At 40.3% G+C, this 21519-nt stretch overlaps 1 protein-coding gene across 5 annotated transcripts in view; it reads left to right on the top strand.

Moving 5' to 3' along the window:
- The window catches only part of DYNC2H1 (dynein cytoplasmic 2 heavy chain 1), a 310954-nt gene that overhangs the window by 268569 nt on the left and 20866 nt on the right, over nucleotides 1-21519 (top strand). For all 5 annotated transcript variants that reach the window (XM_078059076.1, XM_078059074.1, XM_078059073.1 and 2 more), the window contains 3 exons: nucleotides 14024-14133; nucleotides 15265-15346; nucleotides 20126-20242. In XM_078059076.1, coding sequence (XP_077915202.1) covers nucleotides 14024-14133; nucleotides 15265-15346; nucleotides 20126-20242 — 309 coding nt within the window. The remainder of the gene's footprint in view (nucleotides 1-14023; nucleotides 14134-15264; nucleotides 15347-20125; nucleotides 20243-21519) is intronic.

The raw sequence follows: 21519 nt of genomic DNA, 5'->3' as shown, positions 1-21519 counted from the left end.
CACTGAATTAATTTTCTTTGTATTCCTCCACTTAAATGGAAGCTTCATACGGGCAGATATTTTTGTCTGTTTACTGCTCTATCCAAGCGTGTAGAACAGTGGCTTGCCACAAGTAGGTTTTTCAATATCTGATGAATAAATGAATGATTTGATCACTTTTAGGGTTATTCTCAAGGAAACTGACATAAATCTCTTTCACATTTCCTAATCAGCGTGATTTACCTCCCAATATGTATTCTGTAGCATCTGTGACATACTTAGGAGATTTAATTTCTATTTAAATCTGCCCAATAGATGTTAGTTTAATTTTTTACTCTACAATCGAACATTTGAAGATTTGTTTTCTCTTAAGATCCTAAATATTAAAAGCAATCATATTTTTTAATTTTTCATTTTTTTTTCTGAGGTATCTTACTCTACTTTGGAAGGTTCTGCAGTACTTTGCATTCCTAGAAAAGTCTTTATTTTCCTAACTCCTTTTAGTAACTCTCACAGTCCTTAGTACAGTGTTTTACCCATAGTAGGCACTCAGTAAAATTATGCATAGGAAAACATATAAACAGAATTGAAAAAGCAGTCTGTATGAGGTCTAAAACTTCTAGCATCCCTATTTTTATATACTGTACTCAGCTAGAAGAGGTATGTTATGCATCTTTTTAATTCATATTCTCTCTCTTTCTTTCTCTCTCTCTCTTTTTCTTTCCTTCTTTTGCTTCTGTTTTGTGCCACCACTATTCTAAGTGCTGGAAGTACACAGTAATGAGGAAATCATGAATTCCTAACAAGAGGAATCTCTATATTTAGTTAAGGAAATAGATAATAAACAAATAAATAGATTCATATTGGAATTTTGTGAAAAAAATATATCTTGGCCCAAATCCTGAGATTTAAGACTAACATACAGCCAAGCTTTAAACTGTGTTGTCACTATCATAGAATGAACTTAGGGTACATAACCAAATATTACCCAGTAAAACAGAGCTGTTGCTATAGCAGTATTAACGAGATTTTAGGAGTTACATTTTGTACGGGGACAGTAATTTCTCCACACTGTTAGCTGATAAATTCTGCCTGTGTTCAACTGTCTCGCACGTTTGGAATACTAAGTGGTAGTCTGTGGTCTGTGATGATCCGCAGTTTTATGGAAGCGATCCTATAAACCGTGCTATTTGTACTGCCTGCAGAAGAAAAATCTTGGTTCTAGAAAAGTGACAATATAGCAACATAACTGGCTTTCAAGATAACAAAATCTTCCCTGAATTTTTATCTGCATCTCACTTTTATCACATGCATACCAATTTCGGCAGCGCCGGGCGTGCCATAGTAAGAGCCTCTTTACCGTGGAAAGCGTGCACAGACTGTGAGCGGACACGCGAGGGTTCCTGCAGAATCAGCAGGTTCTAGCAGATGGGCTGTGGTCCCCGCCGGAGACCAGCCGTGGGGGTGCTCGTGTTCTCAGGGCTCCCCTGGGTGCACACAGCCGCTTCCCCCTGGCCAGGGCGTCCGCTTGTTAGTTGGGGAAGGACACAGCTGCACGGGGTTGTCTGTGTCCTGCAGCCTTGGCTTGGGCCGCAGAAGAGCAGTGCAAGTGTCCTGGGGCCGGTGGACTCCGTCCCCAGCCTGGTGCTCCCCGAGGGAAGGCTCCAGCCCGCAGAAGGAGGAGCGGCCTCGGCCGTGGGTGGTAGCAGCCCTTCGGCTGCTGCGTCGTGGGTTTAGGGGTCTCTGTGGTCTCCCCTCTCCCAAGTGCTCATTGTCACACCCCGTCTATACCCGCCCTGGCTTCCTCCCTTCAGCCTTGGTGCATGCTCCCATCCGCCATGGTCCCATCGTCCCAGCTGCGTGGAAAGGGGGCGGGGACACCGCAATGCAAATGGTATTGTGATGACATCATGACAGCCCTGGGGCCACCAGCCGTGGGGGTTCCTTCCATGCGCGCGCTCCCAAAGGGCCAGGCCTGGGGGCCAGTCCGCTGGTCAGCCCCGCTGCAGGCCAAGCCCGCCGACGGTGGCTGGCTGGTCCCTGTGGTTTCCCGGCCACGGGCCTCCACTCTCCCCCTGCTCCGCCTGGCCACCTGCCGTTTCTAGCAAACGTGTCCCCGGTTTTCCTGCTGTAGTCAGAGTCTGGCCGGGGAGGTCGTGAACCATCCTGAGTCCCCGAAAGCCCTCGCCACGTGGTTCCATGGTCAGTGTAACTGGACCACGCGGTCCTGGCTCCCCTCACCGTCGGTTCCGTGCCTTCCGTCGGGGCCCCTGTGTCCTGAGCTCCTTGCACCTGGATGGCTCCGCAGGCGAGGAGAGCACTCCCCTGCGCACCGGGTGGAGGGACTCTGGGCTGTGGGCTCATCTGGCTGTGGTTGCACGGAGCACTGAAGCGGACTCGGCGATGCTGCTGCTAACCCCGACCTGTGCCTCCAGTGCAGATAGCCCAGCGAAGTACTTCGCCTTGAACATGAGAGCCTCACCTTAAGTGAGTCTCAAGAAACCACTTTTTTACTAAATGTCCTGAAGATGATTGCTAATCTATATCTGTGATTTGTGAAGCTTTTTTTAACCTCTGTGGGTTTTTAAAATCTCAAAGTTTTTTTCTAAACAAGTATTCTTTTAATGTCTATTGTTTCTGAAATTTTAAAAGTGAGAAAATAAATATATGCTAGATAAAATTTTTTTTTCCATCTTGTTTTTATGTTTGAATTGAAGATGACCCACATTAGATATTTTGGTAAATGATATCAGAGATTTTTCCTCCTTGAGAAATTTTAGAATGGTGAAGTTGATAGCCATTGTTATTTTATTCTCTCAAGATAGTAGTCCGACTAGGACTTCCCCTTGAAGGACTCCCGGTTAGAGAGCACTAACCAACCTACAAGTAAATTTTGTTCTTCAGTGTTGTTTTATTTCATGTTGCAAATGCAAGTATGTCAGTTTTATAAAGATCTGGATTTCACCATAGCCAAATCGGCATATTATACTTTGTATTAGTTAAGATTTATTTATATATTTTTTTTACTAAAATGCTTCTAACATTATTCCTTACACCTATCTAGCTATTGCATTCTCTCTTGAGATGTGTATTATCGACCTGTTTCTCTACTTACTGAACTGTAAATTTCATTTTTTCACATAATATGAACAATTTCACAGTCATTATTTTAAAAATTTTACTCTTGCAATAACAAGTACATATATATCCTTTAGTCTAAGAATTTCAACCTATAGAACAGATAGGGGTTCTTTTTACTCCAAGTGGCATATAAAATGCCCATCTATATATGATCGTAAATAAACTAAATATTAATGTCACACCTGGTTGGCATTAGTAACATTGTTACACTTACTAGATAGGGTAGTAACATCTGTGCTTTACAAATATTGATGTTGTTCATTTCTGGGATGCCAGTACTTTTTAAAAGTAGGCATCTATTTATTGGGCTTACCAGAAGGTGAAGGCAAATAATAGATCTTAGCCAAATATTGAAGCTGAACTGAACTTTATTTCTAATTAATATTAGGATGCTAGAAAGAAAATTGATGTTTAATTAAGGGAGCTAGAAAGTGAGTGGGTCGGAGAGGGTATCGCTTTGGTATGATGGGCAGGTAAGGCCTCTCTTAGGAGGTGATATTTAAACAGAGACTTGAGTGAGGAAGCAAACCAGGAACATGCCAGAGAGAAAAGTCTCAGCATAGGAACCAGCATGTGTAGAATCTGAGAGACGAATGGGCTTCGCTTCCGTACAGGATAAAAAGTGAGGGAGTCTGGAGACTAGAGCTGGGGCACCTGCATGGCGGGCCACGGGCTTCCGTGTGGTTGCCGGGAGGCCTTCACGGTATCTTCTTTAAATTTCATTATTTTTAATGCATGTATCAAAAACTGTTCATGGAGGCCCAACAGTGCTGTTTAGATATCGGTAGAGAACTGTTTTACCCAGTTTTTCCCCTAAATTCATCCATTTAAAGAATAACAATTGCCTTAATTTCAATCACATAATCAGCCAGGAACATTATTCATAAATGAAATCACAGTGAATTTTATGTTTATCACGTATGACTAGAATATTTGTCATTAAAAATAATCTTACCAAGGCATGATTATGGTAAAAAAATAAATTTTCTGATCTTTCTATTTTCACTTAAAACGCAACTTTCAGGTTTCATCTAAAAACAAATTGAAGGGGCACCTCGGTGGCTTAGTCTGTTAAGCATCCACCTTTTGATTTTGGGTCAGGTCATGATCTCGGGGTTGTGGGATCAGCCCCACGTCAGGCTCCGTGTTGGTTGTGGAGCCTGCTTAAGATTTTCCCTCTCCCTCTACACCCCCTGCACATGTGCTCATCTCTCTCTCAAATAAAAAATAAATAAAATCTTTTAAAAAAGTTAAAAACAAATTGAAGCTGTAATCTTGCTCATTGAATTCTATTTTGCTCAGCCTTGAACCCTAAAATTTTCTTGTACAGGATATGGCAATTGAAAGCTCACTTTTTCCTAAAAAATTATTAAGTAACATTTTTACAAACATACATATTTTCAAAGTCTCCAACTAAAAATTGTCAGATTGGATAAAATAAAATTCAAATATGAAACTATTTTTCCCCACCATTTATTGAATATTTTTTCCATTCCCCAGTGATCTGTGATGCTGCCTTATAAAATATTGAATTCTTATATTTTTTCTCATTTTGATCAGAGATGGAAGTTCAGCTTCCTTTTCTAAGATATATGATATATTTCATAAATGTGTATGAACACTTGCAGTGGATTTTTTGCCTGTGATGCTTTTCTTTTGCCCTTTGAGTTCATCTCAAAAAGTTTATTATATGAATTTAATTTTGTTACAGTAATGATATAGATGTAATTCTATATTTAACTGATTTCATTACTGATAACTAATAGCTTTGGCATCTGACTTCTACATCCTTAAAAATCTTAGTTTTGACTGATAAAAAATCAGTTGAAGAACATTTTTGAGTAATGTTTAAAAGAAAAGGTACAGTTGTGTATTTATTTTCTGAACTCTAGCCTATAAAAAAGTGATACCTAGTTGTATTCACAAATTAAAGGTAAGTTAACTAGATATAAAATTTTTCAGGGAAAAGCCTTTTACTTCAAAATTCTGTATATATTGGTTCATATAGGAGTAGAATTCTCATGAAACATTTTTCATTTCTTTTCTGGCTTTCCACTTAATACCTTTTTTTAAAAATTGAAATATAATTGACATACAACATCCTGCTAGTTCCACATGTGCATCCTAGTGATGTACATCATAGAGATTGTACATAACATGACATCACGATGTAATGTATATGTTAAAAAAAACAAATACTGATGTTCATTTCTGCGATGCCAGGACTTTTTTTTTTTTTAATTATATTAGTCACCATACATTACATCATTAGTTTTTGATGTAGTGTTCCATGATTCATTGCTTGCATATAACACCCAGTGCTCCATTCAATACGTGCCCTCTTTAATACCCATCACGAGGCTAACCCATCCCCCCACCCCCGCCCCTCTAAAACCCTCAGTTTGTTTCTCGGAGTCCATAGTCTCTCATGGTTCGTCTCCCCCTCCGATTTCCCCCCCTTCATCTTTCCATTTCTACTATTTTTTTTTTAACATATAGTGTATTATTTGTTTCAGAGGTACAGCTCTGTGATTCAACAGTCTTACACAATTGACAGTGCTCACAATAGCACATACCCTCCCCAATGTCCCATCACCCAGCCACCCCATCCCTCCCACCCCACCCCCCACTCCAGCAACCCTCAGTTTGTTTCCGGAGATTAAGAATTCCTCATATCAGTGAGATCATATGACACATGTCTTTCTCTGATTGACATAATACCCTCCAGTTCCATCCACGTCATTGCAAATGGCAGGATTTCGTGGGTTTTTTTTTTTGATGGCTGCATAATATTCCATTGTATATATATATACCACATCTTCTTTATCCATTCATCTGTCGATGGACATCTTGCTCTTTTCATAGTTTGGCTATTGTAGACATTGCTGCTATAAACATTGGGGTGTACGTACCCTTTTAGATCACTACATTTGTATCTTTGGGGTAAATACCCAGTAATGCAATTGCTGGGTCATATGGTAGCTCTATTTTCAACTTTTTGAGGAACCTCCATACTGTTTTCCAGAGTGGCTGCACCAGCTTGCCTTCCCACCAACAGTGTAGGAGGGTTCCCCTTTCTCCGCATCCCCGCCAACATCTGTCGTTTCCTGACTTGTTAACTTTAGCCATTCTGACTGGTGTGAGGTGGTATCTCATTGAGGTTTTGATTTGGATTTCCCTGATGCCGAGCGATGTTGAGCACTTTTTCATGAGTCTGTTGGCCATTTGGATGTCTTCTTTAGAGAAATGTCTTTTCATGTCTTAGCCCATTTCTTGATTGGATTCTTTGTTCTTTGGGTGTTGAGTTTGATAAGTTCTTTATAGATTTTGGATACTAGCCCTTTATCTGATATGTCATTTGCAAATATCTTCTCCCATTCTGTCGGTTGTCTTTTGGTTTTGTTGACTGTTTCTTTTGCTGTGCAGAAGCTTTATATCTTGATGAAGTCCCAATAGTTCATTTTTGCCCTTGCTTCCCTTGCCTTTGGCAATGTTTCTAGGAAGAAGTTGCTGCGGCTGAGGTCGAAGAGGTTGCTGCCTGTGTTCTCCTTTAGGATTTTGATGGACTCCTGTCTCACATTGAGGTCTTTCATCCATTTTGAGTCTATTTTTGTGTGTAGTGTAAGGAAATGGTCCAGTTTCATTCTTCTGCATGTGGCTGTCCAATTTTCCCAACACCATTTGTTGAAGAGACTGTCTTTTTTCCATTGGACAGTCTTTCCTGCTTTGTCGAAGATGAGTTGACCATAGAGTTGAGGGTCCATTTCTGGGCTCTCTATTCTGTTCCATTGATCTATGTGTCTGTTTTTGTGCCAGTACCATACTGTCTTGATGATGACAGCTTTGTAATAGAGCTGGAAGTCCGGAATTGTGATGCCACCAGCTTTGCTTTTCTTTTTCAACATTCCTCTGGTTATTCGGGTCTTTTCTGGTTCCATAGAAATTTTAGGATTATTTGTTCCATTTCTTTGAAAAAAGTTGATAGTATTTTGATCAGGATTGCATTAAATGTGTAGATTGCTCTAGGTAGTATTGACATTTTCATGATATTTGTTCTTCTAATCCATGAGCATGGAACGTGTCTTCCTCAATTTCTTTCATGAGTATTCTATAGTTTTCTGAGTACAGATTCTTTGCCTCTTTGGTTAGATTTATTCCTAGGTATCTTACGGTTTTGGGTGCAATTGTAAATGGGATCGACTCCTTAATTTCTCTTTCTTCTGTCTTGTTGTTGGTGTATAGAAATGCAGCTGATTTCCGTGCATTGATTTTATATCCTGCCACTTTACTGAATTCCTGTATGAGTTCTAGCAGTTTTTGGGTGGAGTCTTTTGGGTTTTCCACATAAAGTATCATATCATCTGCAAAGAGTGAGGGTTTGACTTCTTTGCCGATTTGGATGCCTTTGATTTCTTTTTGTTGTCTGATTGCTGTGGCTAGGACTTCTAATGCTATGTTGAATAGCAGTGGTGATAGTGGACATCCCTGTCATGTTCCTGACCTTAGGGGGAGAGCTCTTAGTTTTACCCCATTGAGAGTGATATTTGCTGTGGGTTTTTCATAGATGGCTTTTATGATATTGAGGTCTGTATCCTCTATCCCTATACTCTGAAGAGTTTTACTCAAGAAAGGATGCTGTGCTTCGTCAAATGCTTTTTCTGCATCTATTGAGAGTTATATTGAGAGATATATGGTTCTTGTTCTTTCTTTTATTAATGTATTATATCACATTGATTGATTTGCGGATGTGGAACCTACCTTGCATCCCAGGAATAAATCCCACTTGGTTGTGGTGAATAATCCTTTTAATGTACTGTTGGATCCTATTGGCTAGTATTTTGGTGAGAATTTTTGTGGGATGCCAGGACTTTTTAAAAGTAGGCATCTATTTATTGGGCTTACCAGAAGTTGAAGGCAAATAATAGATCTTAGCCAAATATTGAACCTGAACTGAACTCTTGGTTTTTTTTCTTGCTATATATTACATAATATATTCAAATATGACTATATATTGCATAATGATTCCCATAAATCTAGTTTCAATCTGTCACCATACAAAGTCATTGCAGTATTATTGACAATATTCTCTGAGCTGTACAATACACATCCAGGAGTTACTTATTTTATAACTCTGAGCGTATACCTCTTAAACGTCTTTACCACTGTTGCCTGTCCTCCATAACCTCTCTGCTGTGGTTAACCAAGCAGTTTCTTTCCTCTATCTGTAAGTCTGTTTCTGTTTTGTTTTATTTGTCTTCCTCTGTCTGATTTGTTTTACTTACCATAATACCTTCTATGTCCACCATTGTTTTTGCAAATGGCAAGATTTTATTCTTTTGTATTGGCTGAGTCATATGTCGTTGTACACACACCAGATCTTCTTTATCCATTCATCTTTTGAAGGACACTTAGGCTGCTTCAGTGTCTTGGCTACTATAAATAGTGCAGCAACGAACATAAGGGTGAATCTGTCTCTTCAAATTGGTGTTTTCATTTTCTTTGCGTAAATATCCAGAGATGGAATTGCTGGATCTTATCTGTATTTCTATTTTAAATTTTTTTGAAGAACCTCCATCCTATTTTCCATAGTGGTTGTACCAGTTTGCATTCCCACCAACAGTGCATGAGGGTTTCATTTTCTCCACATTCTCGCTTGTACTTCTTACTTTTTGTCTTCTTGATATTAGCCATTCTGACAGGTGTGAGGTGATATCTCATCATGGTTTTGATTTTCATTTCCCTGATGATTAGTGATGCCGAGCATTTTTTCAGGTGTGTGTTGACCATCTGTATGTCTGATTTGGGAAAAAATGTCTATTTAATTCTCTGCCCATTTTTTAATCTCTTCTTTTGTATTAAGTTATGTAAGTTTTTTATGTATTTTGAAGATTAACCCTTTATCAGATGTGTGGTTTGCACAGATTTCCCTTTCAGTAGGCTGCCTTTTCATTTTGTCGATGGTTTCCTTCACTGTGCTTAGCTTTTTAATTTGATATAATTCCATTTCTTTATTTTAGCTTTTGTTGACCTTGCCTGAAGAGACTGGTCCAAAAACACATTGCTAAGAGCTTCTTGCCTGTGTTTTCTTCTAGGAGTTTTGTGGTTTTAGATCTTACATTCAAATCTTAATCCATTATGAATTTATTTTCACATATGATGTTAGAAGTGGTCCAGTTTTATTCTTTTGCAGGTAGCTGCCCAGTTTTCCCAGCACTGCTTCTTAAGGAGATCTTTTCCCCATTGTGTATTCTTGTCTCCTTCGTCCATTAATTGACTATGGAGCATGTGTTTATTTCTGGGCTCTTTATTGTGTTCCATTGATCTATATGTTTATATTTGTGCCAGTACCGTACTGTTTTGATTACTACAGCTTTGTAGTATATCTTGAAGTGTGGGATTGTGATACTTCCAGCTCTGTTCTTTTTTCTCAAGATTGCTTTAGCTATTTAGGGTCTTTGGTGGTTCTCTACGAATTCTAGAATTATTTGTTCTAGTTCTGTGAAAAAATACTGTCATATTTTGATAGGGATTGCATTGAATCTGTACATGGCTTTGGGTAGTATGAACATTTGTAACAATATCCTTCTAATCCATGAGCATGGTGTATCTTTCATTTATTTGTGTTATCACTAGTTTCTCTCATCATGTCTTACAGTTTTCAGAGTACAGGTCTTTTACTTCCTTGGTTAAATTTATTCCTAGGTATTTTATTCTTTTATATATGACTGTAAGTGGGATTAATTTCTCTTACAATTTATTATTAACTATAAAAATGCAACAAATTTCTGGGTGTTAGTTTTGTATCCTGTGACTTTACTTAACTCATTTATAGTTCTAACAGGTTTTGGGTGGCGTCTTTAGGGTTTTTATATAAATCATGTTGTCTGTAAATAGTGACAATTTCACATCTTATGTTCCAATTTGGATACCTTTTATTTCTTTTTCATGCCTAATGGCTGTGGCTAGGACTTCTAGTACTGTGTTGCATAGAAGTGGCAAGAGTGGACTTCCTTGTTTTGTTTCTGATCTTAGAGGAAAAGCTTTCAGCTTTTCACCATTGAGTATGATATTAGCTGTGGGTCTGCCATATATGACCTTTATTTTGTTGATAATGTCTTCCTCCCCTCTTACTCCAGTTGCCCTTTAAACCACTGTTTTCTTGCTGTATCCCAGGGTGGGCAAGTCTGAGAAAGACCCCTCAGTGATATTCCCCCCCTACTGCAGGTCTTCACATTGGGAATGAGGTTCCTGTCATTACCTTGTCTCCCATCTCTTCTTCCCCTTTCTGTATGGTCTCTTTATAGTTTATTGTTTGTTGTGCAGAGCCTTTCAGTCAGTTTCCAGCTCTTCTTCAGGAGGAATTATTCTATAGGTACATGCAGGTTTCGTATGTCCACGGGAGGAGGTAAATTCAGGATCTTATGCCACCATCTTAGACTGTCTCCATTTAATACTTTTTATCACAGTTATTTGTGCATGTTTTATCTCCTCTAACAAGATAATAAGCTCTTACTTTCTGTAAATGCTCCTAAGTGAGTGAATGTCATTTGCATGTCATTCGAATTCATAAATTCTGCTTCATCACTAGCATGTTGTTTGATAAAATATTGCAGATTTTAAACCATCCTGTATTGCCTGGGAAAAATCTCTTTTTTATTTTTAAGAGAGGAAGGGGGAGAGAGAGAGGGTTGGGGGAAGTGCAGAGGGAGAGAGAGAATCTTAATCAGGCTCCATGCCCAGCACGGAGCCCAACATGGGGCTCAATCTCACAACCTGAGATGACCTGAGCTGAAATCAAGAGTCAGATGCTTAACTGACTGAGCCACCAGGTGCCCCAGAAAAATTGTTTTATTTGTATTCTAATAAGGGAACTATAATAGATGATCTCTATGGTTCATTCAGTTTAGAAGTTTTACTTCTGTAATTGTGTGTGTGTGTGTGTGTGCACGCACACACACACACATGAAATGTTCAAAAATTTGTGCAACCCTTTCTTTGCTTAACTCCCTGATTACATTTATTATACATCATTTGAAGAATTAGAGGTATGCGGTGTCATAATCATCGGAGAGGCATGTAGGTGTTATGTTCAGTCTCCAACCTAATCCTTTAAAAAGAAAGTGGCTGATAGCCAGGAGTAAAGAAAAACACTTACTGAGAAATATTTTTAACTAATATGCCTACAACTTTGCTGGAAGCCCAATCCATATATGCATATTGCTGATCATTAGAAATTGTGCTACTTAAGTCTTTATTTCCATTCTTAAAAACGAGTTTAAATGTTTTTAAAATAACCTTTACTGTTTTAGAACAGTTTTAGGTTTACAACAAAATTGAGGTGAAGATACAGACATTTCCCATACACCCCTGCTCCCACACATGCATCACCTTCCTCATCAACATCACTCACCAGAACGATACTTTTGTTTTTGTTTTTTTTAAACCAAGGACGAACCTATATTGACCAGTCATAATCACCCAGTGTCTGCAGTTGACCTTCAGATTTGCTCTTGATATTTTATAGTCTGTGGGTTTGGACAAATATATAACGATACATACTCATCATTACAGCATCGTACAGAGAAGTTTCACTGCCCTCAAAATCCTCTGTGCTCCGCCTCCTCACCCCCCTCTCCCCCACCCTGGCAAACCACTGGTCTTCCTCCTGTCTCCATAGTCTCGCCTTTTATATTATTGGGATCCTGTAGTAATGTAGCCATTTCTCATGGCTTCTTTAACTTAGTAATGTGCATTTAAGGTTCTTCCATGTCTCTTCATGGCTTGATAGTTCATTGCTTCATTGTATTTATCTGTCACCTACTGGAGGAAATCTTGTTTGCTTCCCAGTTTTGACTGTTAGGAATAAACTGCTGTAAACAGGTTGAAATGTAATTTGTAAAAAATGTGCTTCACTGTGTTTACTGTGAAGTTTGCTGTTCATAGACAATATACATATTAAAAGAATCTTTGTTATTTAAACTTCATCTTATCAAATATGCCTTTGTTTTAGTCTGCCTTTAAGCTTAACAGACAAAAAGATGATTTCCCCCCCATGGACTAATAAAAACATTTGTATTATACAAGCTTTTCCCTTTTTACTAATTTTATTAATTCAGACTTTAAGTAAAAATCTGATTATCAGCCACACTTTAATTTTTAATTAATTTGAACAGATGCATATCTGTTACTGGCAACAACTCTTTTGAAATTTTTGAATTAAAATTTAATTTTAAGAAATTAATGATAGTATTAATTTGAAATATGTGTATGCATTGAATACTACTTAAAATAAAAGATCATGCAAGCATAATTTGTTAGCTATGTTTAGCTAATGAAAATAGAAGGCAGATAATAAAAATATTTCATAGGGAGTAAACAATGAATAATTTAAACGTCCTTTATTGAAAATAGGTACTGTATGACGTGTTACTCTTTTAAAGGATAACATCCAAGAAGAAATCATCATAGTTTGTTAAAGAGCTCTCTTTTAAGTTGTTTCTGATTTTTAAATACGCATATTATCAAGTGGTATTAGGGGCGCAGGAACATTTTTGCTGCAGGGTAGGAGGACTAGTCAAAGGCCTTAGGACATTAATGCAAACACAGTAGCTTTGGAGTTTCTCCTCTTGTGCACCTGGCTGACAGATGTAAATGCTTGGGCGGATAGTGGGGTGTTTCAGCACATGAAGCATCGCTCTTCTGTGCAGTAATAAACACAGTGTTTGCTAGCCTTCAGAAATCATACAAAGTGAATGACGGAGTAGATGATGGTTGTGCGGGTTTGCACCAGCGGGGCTGACAGACTGACACAGCAATCACCAGTAAGTTACCTTTCCCTTAAGGCACTTTAGCACCTGCCCGGAGTATTGCACAAAAACAGATCAGGTGGGGCTGCTTCAGTCTATCTTCTGTGCCTCTACGTCCTCACCTGTGAAAGGGGTAGGACACTCACTTTCGGGGGTGGGGGAAGCGCAGGCTTGGATGATACGCGCGGGAAGCACGCACGTAGTAAGTGTCGTACAAGACTTTGTGATTTTTATTGGTTCCAAATGACAATTTCTTATTAAACTCATAAAACATGCTTGATGATGATGATGTATATTTCTCCAATGGAACGTAAGTAGGTTCATAAAATGCCAGATGAGAAGAAAAGACTGTTCGGGGCACCTGGGTGGCTCATTCGTTGAGTGTCTGCCTTCGGCTCAGGTCATGATCCCAGCCTCCTGGGATCGAGCCCTGCATCGGGCTCCCTGCTCCGCGGGAAGCCTGCTTCTCCCTCTCCCACTTCCCCTGCTTGTGTTCCTTCTCTCACTGTGTCTCTCTCTGTCAAATAAATAAATCTTTAAAAAAAAAATAAGAAAAGACTGTTCAAAAACACCTTTTAACAAAGAATCCTTTCTTCTTGGACATTACCCTCCACTACTACTTGATTCAGAAAGATGGCAAATTTGCAGTCAGGTCTGGAACTGGACCCAGTTCAGTTCTCATGACCAGGACTTGGGGGCCCTGAGGATTCCGCGTTTGGGCCGCATTCTCAGTTCATCTTCTGAGCACACTTGGAGCAGTAGCTCCTCATGAGAAGTGCCAGTCCCCGTGGAAATGCTATATGTTAGATTAATTGTCATATTTTAGACTTTTTATTTGGAGTAGATTTTTACCAGCAAAAGGTTGTGCAAGGAAGCTTATTTTTATGATGGATGGATGTTATGTCAAAAAAAAAAAAAATAGACCTCACACGATGTAAAGTAGAAATCTTTTTTTTTCCAGACACTATTTCAGAGCAATTGGAAATGGCATAACTTTCTCATTGAACATGATTTTTACATAAGAGTTCTTTAAAAGATTTGTCTTTCAAGCTTACAAAGTTTTTAAATGGGTGTGTGTCTTATTTTTTCCACTCTAGAGCTGGGTAGAGAGAGCTGAGAAGCAGGCTCTTCTCTCTGATACACTTGACCTGTCAGAACTCTTCCACCCAGACACGTTTCTCAACGCCCTTCGCCAGGAAACGGCAAGGTGAGCAAGGTGAACTCTTGACGGGTTTGTCCATCTGCTTCCTGCGCTTTGGATCACATTCCCTTCGTTGTCAAGAAAGAAACTTATTGTTGAATTAAGGGAGTTGTGTTATTTCCTAATACTTGGCATTTCTTAACACAGTGAACTTTTAGTTTAAAAAGCATTGCTTATAATTAGGATGTTTTTATTAGAATTGAAAAAGGTGAAATTTAATTTCTAAAACGTGATGATTGATCTGGATATGCCGTGTCTGACAGCGTGAGCGTAGGTGGGATGGAGCTACGTGTAGTTAGAGGAGGCAACATGAAATAAAAGTAAGCATGAAATTTCTCAGTCACACCAACCACATCGAGTCACCCCGTGGTGACCACTTGGCCCTGCACAGAAGCATTTTTATTTTTGCAGACACTTCTGTTGGACATGCTGACCAGGCTTCCTGGTGGGGAGCAGGATTTGATAGTTATGATCAAGCTCTTTTTTTTATAACACACTTGGATAATTGTATCATGTAGACTTTTTTTTTTTTAAGATTTTATTTATTTATTTGACAGAGATGCAGTGAGAGAGGGAACACAAGCAGGGGGAGGGGGAGAAGCAGGCTTCCTGCAGAGCAGGGAGCCCAGTGCGGGGCTCGATCCCAGGACCCTGGGATCATGACCTGAGCAGAAGGCAGATGCTTAACGAGTGAGCCACCCAGGCGCCCCAGACTGGTTTTTTAAATAAATCAGAATGTAATAAAAGATACTTGGAAAAAGAAACTGAACCAAGTTGAGTTCTGTGTTGATTTGGGGGGATTTCAATGTGTAGTGCCTGAGGATTGTTTTATAATAAGTATCAGTGTTTCAGTTCAACTAATAAGTGTGCATTTATGGTACACTTACCATGTGATGGTCCGATCGGAGACCTTGAAAATGAAACAGCAAGGCCATGCGTGCTTAAGGAACAGGAGATTGCATAACCAGTTAACTTTACAGATTTGGTGTGAGGTCTAAAGATATTGTGCATCGTTTAAGAAATCTGCTTTACTTGCACATTGTAAATATTTCAATTGTAAACAAATAGGAATATGTCTACCGTTACTCTCTGTATTTTAATTCCTGAGGATTCCTTCTTTTTGCTTTACTGTTACAGGGCGATGGGCTGTTCTGTGGATAGCCTTAAGTTTGTAGCCTCGTGGAAAGGTCGGCTGCAAGAAGCAAAGCTGCAGATTAAGGTAGTATAGTAATTTTTGATGCTTATCTAAGTCTAAAAATAATATTACCAACTCTGATAAATACTCTGAAACCCCAATCTCAGAGTCGCTTATCTTTTTAGTATAAGATCAGCAGAAATAGATTGTATTTCCAATGTGAAAAGTCAAAGTGAAGATTTAGGATGAAGCAACTTGGACAAAACAAAATCCTTTCTAATGCAAAAATAAGAATGTTAGGGACACAACATATTTAAAAATGTAACTTTTGGTAAAAAAAAAAAAAAAGATACAAATCTTGAAGTTCATTTAGGTTTCCTGCTCTAAAACTCAATTCAGTAAATATTAACTATACAATAAAGCATGTATGGTTTATGAAAAATAGACCAAGTCTTGTCCTCAGGGAGTTTACAGTTTGTGTGTTGTAATGGTTCGGTGTTAAATTCAAGCCGTCTGCATTGGGTTTTTTTTTAAAGATTTTATTTATTTGACAGAGAGATAGCAAAAGAGGGAACACAAGCAGGGGGAGTGGGAGAGGGAGAAGCAGGCTTCCCGCCGAGCAGGGAGCCCGACATGGGACTTGACCCCAGCACCCCGGGATCATGACCTGAGCTGAAGGCAGTTGCTTACCTGACTGAGCCCCCAGGTGCCCCGAAGCCATATGTGTTTAAAAAGAAAGAGTCAAGCCATCTTTTGCAGCATAGATTTTATTTTCTCTGGTAGCTTTCCTACTAAAAATCCATTACTTTTATAATAATAAATAATGGTAGGTAATCATGTGCATGTTAATAAGAAAACCAGGTCACAGTCTGCCGTGGACACCTGTCCCCAGTGACGCCAGCCTTCCTGCGCAGCCCAGCGCGTTCCAGCCATTCTTGCTTCCCGTTCGCACACGGGGACCACCCTCCGCCTTCTGCCTGCTGTGACCCAGCACCGTATGGTACTGGGCTACTCTGCCCGGCCCGCGGTTGGTCTGTCTGAGGAGAGGGCAGTGCTCCCCATCTTAAATCCCCACTATCTCTTCCAGGGCATCACATGCAATTCAGTCTTTACATATATGTGAGACTACAGTTCTTCAACTTAGGTAACCGTGGGCAACTGGCTTTTCAGAAGTTCTGTGTACATAGTTGTAGTTCCCAGTTTAACAATCTTCATTTCACTACTGCTTTATGACTTACTACATAGTTTATTTATTATGTTTATTTGTTGTCTGTCTTAATCCACTGGAGTGTAAGTCCCATGAGAGTAGTCATTTTTTTCATGGTTTCATTGTACCCCAAATACATCAAACGGTAATTACATAGTGGGCGCTCACTCAAGCGCTTGTGGGGTTGTTGAGTTTGGGCCTACGACAGGAGAGGCACCGTGGTAGGCTTGTCACGTCAGTAATGGTGTTCTCGTATGCCAGAAATATGTTCATTAATGACAAGCTGGATTTTTCTCTTTTGGCTCTCTATAGATAGCTATAAAATTCTCCCCTGAAGCTGAAGGAATTGGAAGGATTTTCTTTCATCCCATGGCATTTTATTTTAACCTGAGCCTCTAACCTGTAAGAACTACCTTCTCTGTCATACACTTTTGCCCAGCTGTTAAGGAAAGGGAGGGGACACATATCATCCAGGAGCCATGCCCTTGACCAGGTTGAGTGGTCTCTGTCAGCTGTGAGTCCCACGGATGGAATGTGGCATCATTCTTCCGACCTACAGTGGTACAAACAGCAGGGGAAATGAGTTACATTCTGAGTCAAAGTGTGTTAATATTTCTGGAACTATGTTGCCTCTGTTCTTACAAAATGGGAATAAAATGATCAACAACCAGAAAACCCCAAGCTTCTATGTTACATTTTGTAGATTGGGGAGAAAAGGCCAACAGTTAGTAAAACAATATTCTAATCTTAGTTCTCCAAAAAAGAACCATGTGTCTTTAAGCAATTCATGGAGTAATCTGAGTCCTTGTTGTCTCCTTTATCAATGGATTTAAATAATAACTTTCCTCAGACATTTATTGTAAGGCTCTCTGAAAACATACATGTGCGGGAAGGTATGTATTTTTCATCATTTCTCTTTCAATCTCTACTACCTTAGACTGAATTCAACCACTGACGTGTTCAAGCAAGGCTGTAGTTCCCAAAGCAATCCGTATCTCAGACCCTCTAGACTTACTGAAGAGAACGCGTGTGTATATTGATTTCCAGGTCCCGAAGCGTGGCCCTCTACAGTGTCCTCCCTGCCATCACTTGTCTGTTTGTTCAGCAGCCCTTGTGAAGTGGGGTGCTGGGACATGCTTGCATCAGGCTGCCGATGCGCTCGCCACTCAGATCTCGCCGGGAGCTCCGGAGCCCCCCACCGTCCCCTTTATTGCGAGGCCACCACACACCGAAGGCAAAACGACAAGTCCTATGCCTGGCCGAATCCACTTGTTTCCTGCAGGGCCCGGGATGCTGAGAACACGCGGTCCCCTAGCATTCCGGCACGCTGCGCTTCCCGTGGGACCTGGTGGAGTCCTGTGTCTTCCTTAGGCTTTTCTCTTGGGGATAACATTCTGCTCTGCTCCTCTTGGGCAGTCTCTGTGGCTGGGTGCTTAGCTCAGTGCTCGTATAAGTAGAAGTGAAGCCTGCTCGATTCTTGATTTTCACATTAGGAAATCCATTTGCCTGGAGACTTGTTAGATCCTCCAAGCTGTGTTTCAGCAATAAAGGAAATGTTTTGGGCCTGTCTTCTTTCACTCCTTCCTTTAAAGAAGAGCTACAGTTGAAACAAGGGTAACCTTTGTTGAAACCATTCCAATCCCTGATATGTTACCATTTTATTATATAGACGATAGGGTATTACTTTTTTCCATTCTTACGTTTGACATTCTTATGTTGTAGTTTCACTCTCAGGAATGATGAGGTCTTTAAATTCCACCGATGGCCTTTAAATTTCATGATAGGATAGTCCTGGAAGGTGCCGAGAGAAAAGGAGAGATTTGGAAGGTGTCTCTTAGAAGTGGCAGGACTGGGCAGTTTGATGGCCCAGGGGAGGCTGGGGGAGCCCAGGATGTCTGTCAGGCTCAGATGTGCCAGCTACTGAAACGGCTCCAGGAAATACGGTTTCTCAGCACCCCTCATTGTTAGAAGGGAACAGCGATGCGTTTGTGTCTCAGTTCCTTCCTCCTACAGTCAAGTTGTGGTGCTGTCAGCAAGAACTGTGTTTACGAATTTCCAGGCGGACGACTTCAGCTTGAAACTTGATGAAATTTCTAGAAGAGGCATTAAAATGTCTTACCTAGAGAGATTCTACCACTGAAATTAGCAGGTACTCTCTAAATTTTAACATTTTTTCAGGGCTACCATGCTTTATCAACTCTTTTTTTTTTTTTTTTTAAGATTTATTTATTTATTTGAGAGAACGAGAATGAGAGAGAGAGAGAGCACATGAGAGGGGGGAGGGTCAGAGGGAGAAGCAGGCTCCTCGCCGAGCAGGGAGCCCGATGCGGGACTCGATCCCGGGACTCCAGGATCATGACCTGAGCCGAAGGCAGACGCTTAACCAACTGAGCCACCCAGGCGCCCCATGCTTTATCAACTCTTAAAGTGGCCCGAATATCATCACGCCAGTGCTGTAGTAGAAAAAATATTGAACTTAGGTATTCAGTAATTCTGTTTTTATACCAGCTCTCTCACTAACAAGTTACCTATCTTTTCTATGGTACAGCAATCTTACTGTAAAATTAGCTATTCAAAATTGTCAAGGCATACTCTATTACCTCCTCAGACCTACAGCACTCCCTAAAACCCATTCTCAGCTAAATTCTAGTGAGTCTTCCAACATAAAGTGTTCTCTTGACTCTAAATTCTATAGCACTTTCATTTAGCATTTGATAAAACCTAACGGTACTAGGTAATATTTATAAGATTGTTCTGTATTGGGACACCGGGATGGCTCGGGCAGTTAAGTGTCTGACTCTTGGTTTCTGCTCAGGTCATGATCTCGGGGTCCTGGGGTTGAGCCCCACATCGAGCTCCACACTCAGCGAGGAATCTGCTTGAGATTCTCCCGTTGCCCCTTCCCTGCTCGGGTGCTTTCTCTCTAAAATAAGTAAAACCTTTAAAAAGAAGAGATTGTTCTGTATTTTCTATCAAGTCCACATTAAGAGACTGTAGATGTGGCTCTGAATACAAAGTACTGACTTGACCTTTGTTGACTTTAAATAAACTCAGGGTAGATCAGCAGTGCAGAAACTAAGAGTGAACGTTTTTAAAGAAGAAATATGAAACTAATATTATCAAAACAGTTATATTTTTATTTTTATAATTCCCTAAATGTACACTAAGGTTAATCTAGAGAAAGAGATTAACTCTTTATTATTCTTTCAGCTCTGCACGGCATGTCATAGATGTTTTGCATTCAACTTTCTGAGCTTTGTTCTTTTCTTTAGAAAATGATGTCGGAACCCCAAGCAGGAAGCACACAGTCTTCTTTAATTATGCTTTTCTTTCACCCTGTTGGAGAAAGACTAACTTTGGGGCATTTTCCATTATATTTCTATTAATCTAATACCAACATACCTGCAGTTGTAACTAAATACATTGTAAGCATTTCTTTCCAAACTGTCTGCTAAATAAATAGATACAGACATAAGGAAGTCCTGTGAACACTGGCCCAGGTCTTCACCTTCTTTATTCTCAGGTTAAATACCGTCTTTGTTTTCAGAATACTTTGCGTACCTAGTCTGTTGCCTTGCATCGTGTGCTAACACACCGTAACTCCTGACGTTTCGGACTGGATGTGGATTTCACGGGTTTGCTTGTTTCCATGACAGATGGGTGGCTTGTTACTGGAAGGCTGCAGTTTTGACGGAAGCCGGCTCTTGGAAAATCACCACGATTCTCCCAGTGTGTCGCCCGTTCTCCCTTGCTATGTGGGCTGGATTCCCCAGGTAATGCAGCGCCGCCTTTGAGATAAGATAGTCTTGGCCTCAGCATTTTGTTTACTTTCTAATCTCACCTGCATTTGAACAAATTTAGAGTCAAAATATTGTGTCCTTTATGATTTTTAAAATGTATGGGGCGGGCGCCTGGGTGGCTCAGATGGTTGAGCGTCTGCCTTCGGCTCAGGTCATGATCCCAGGGTCCTGGGATCGAGTCCCGCATCGGGCTCCCTGCTAGGTGGGGAGCCTGCTTCTCCCTCTGCCTCTGCCTCTCTCTCTCTCTCTCACTCTCATGAATAAAAAAAAAAAAAAATTAAAAAATTAAAAAATAAAATGTATGGGGCATTTTAAAATTTTTATTTTGTTATGGAAAGAATAGCATTATAGTTTTTAATTTCTGAGTAATATATATCCTGCTAAGAAAAAAAAAGCCTTTAATGATAATACAGATTACCATGTAGTATGTTCCTTTATTTTGCTAGTTAGCTATGCAGACATGGGCCGAGTCGACAGGTTAATGCACATCTGATTTCTGCCAGACTGTGTCACTGCACTGGGAAGAGGCAGACGAAGAAAGGATGCGTGTGCTGACACACGGTGTCCATGAGTTTCAGGTGAACACCACAGCGGTGCTGTGCTCACCACGAGCGGAGCCACCGTCTGTCCCCACACAGCACCGTCGCGGTACCGTTGACCGTATTCCCTGGGCTGCGCCTCCCACTCCCCTCACCCACTTTGCCCACCCCCGGCCCCCTCCCCTCTGGCCACCCCCAGATTGTTTTCTGTACTTAGGGGTCTGCTTCTTACTGTGCATGTATGCACCTGTATCAGCGGCTGCATCCTCTTGGCTGTTGTAAAGAAGGCCGCAGTAAACAAGGGGATGCATGTGTCTTTTCAGATCAGTGTTTTTATTTTTCTTGGGTAAATACGCAGTAGTGGAACTAGTGAATAGTTATGGTAGTCCTCGTTACTGTGTTTTCCACAGTGGCTGCAACCATTTGCATTCCCAGCGATAGTGCACGAACGTTCCTTTTTCTCCGCATCTGCACCAACACTTGTTATTTCTTGTCTTTTTGATTCTAGCCATTCTGACAGGTGTCAGGCGATGTCTCATTGTGATTCTTTGATATGCATTTCTTTGATGTTAGTGATGTTGAGCATCTTTTCATGTGTCTGTTTCCATCCGTATGTTTTCTTGGAAAAATGTCTACTCAGATCCTCTACCTATTTTTTAATCAGATTATTTGTTTTTGGGGTGTTGATTTATGGAATTTCTTTGTATATTT

This window comes from Halichoerus grypus, chromosome 11 (assembly GCF_964656455.1).
Source record: "Halichoerus grypus chromosome 11, mHalGry1.hap1.1, whole genome shotgun sequence".
Classification (NCBI taxonomy): Eukaryota; Metazoa; Chordata; class Mammalia; order Carnivora; family Phocidae; genus Halichoerus; species Halichoerus grypus.
The sequence above is the reverse complement of the archived record's forward strand: the minus strand, read 5'-3'. Positions and strand labels throughout refer to the sequence as shown.